At 37.5% G+C, this 1,419-nt stretch overlaps 1 protein-coding gene across 1 annotated transcript; it reads left to right on the plus strand.

Annotated features, from left to right (window-relative positions):
- The first annotated feature begins 280 nt into the window (after nucleotides 1-280).
- LOC111920692 (uncharacterized mitochondrial protein AtMg00810-like) lies at nucleotides 281-709 on the plus strand. Its single transcript, XM_023916261.1, has one exon. It carries the CDS (start codon nucleotides 281-283, stop codon nucleotides 707-709), a length of 429 nt encoding a protein of 142 aa, XP_023772029.1.
- The last annotated feature ends 710 nt before the right edge of the window (nucleotides 710-1,419 follow it).

The raw sequence follows: 1,419 nt of genomic DNA on the forward strand, positions 1-1,419 counted from the left end.
CAAGCGCTATGGTTTTCAAAGAGGAATTCTAGATCCCACTCTATTTCGAAGATCAAATGGAAAGCATCTTATGTTGGTACAAATTTACGTAGACGACATCATTTTTGGATCTACGGATTCATCTGTGGTTGCTGACTTTGCTAAACTGATGATCAATCAATTTCAAATGAGCATGAATTAGGAGTTAAGCTTCTTTTTTGGCCTTCAAGTCAAACATACTAACGGAGGAATCTTCATTCACCAAGAGAAGTACATTTCAGAACTCCTCAAGAAATACTCAATGGACACCTGCGCCTCAGCCAAAGTTCCAATGGGCTTCAGACACAAGATCTTTGCCGACCCTTCAGGTGTTTCAGTTGATGAAAAGAAATATCGTGGAATGATTGGATCCCTACACTATCTCACAACAAGTCATCCGGATATCATGTTCTCAACATGTTTATGTGCCAGATTTCAAGTCAACCCAAAGATGTCACATCTTTTGGCTATGAAACAAATCTTCCGATATCTGAAAGGCACAAAGAATCTCGGAATCTGGTACCCAGCAAGTAAAAGCTTCCTTCTTCAAGCATATTCATATTCGAACTACGGTGGTGTTCAACTTGATAGGAAAATCACTTCAGGTGGCTGTCAATTCTTAGGTGGTCGTTTGGTCAGTCGGTCATCCAAGAAACAGAACTGCATCGCACTCTCTACAGCTGAAGCATAATACATTCCTGCTGCTAGTTGTACATCTCAGGTTCTGTGGATGAAATCTCAACTCTTGGAATATGGTTACCGTTTTCAACGCATTCTGATCTATTATGATTCTCAAAGTGCTATTGCGATTTCCCACAATCCAATTCAGCACTCAATGACTAAGCACATCAATATAAGGTACCATTTCATAAAAGATCATGTACTTAATGGCAACATTGAACTCATTTTTGTTCCATCTGACGATATGATTGCTGATGTCTTTACCAACGCATTAGACGATACCAAATTCAATAGTTTTCTGAACAAGATGGGTATGATGATACCAGATCCTCAGTTCTTTCAAGAGATTTGTTCTCTTTGATAGACGTATTTGAAAGAAATCTAGTTCCGATCTCAAAATATTTTCATCTCGGAACTATTTTTTCTCGGAATACATAGGATCATTTTACTTATCTTTATTTCTGATAATTACATAAGTTTTAAGCTATACAGTTCATTCTAATTGATTCTTGTTTTAATCCCACATTGACCTTGAATTCAGACTACTATCTCGGAATATACTTCATAATGGCATCCCGGAATTCCACTCTGGAAAGGTATTACATTCTCCACTCTAGAATTTCAAAATAGACTCCAGAATTGCAAAATCGACTCCAGAATTTCAAAATCAACTCCGGAATTGCAAAATCGACTCTAGAATTTCAAAATTGACTCCAGAAG

The sequence above is a fragment of the Lactuca sativa genome, chromosome 9 (assembly GCF_002870075.4).
Source record: "Lactuca sativa cultivar Salinas chromosome 9, Lsat_Salinas_v11, whole genome shotgun sequence".
Taxonomy (NCBI): domain Eukaryota; kingdom Viridiplantae; phylum Streptophyta; class Magnoliopsida; order Asterales; family Asteraceae; genus Lactuca; species Lactuca sativa.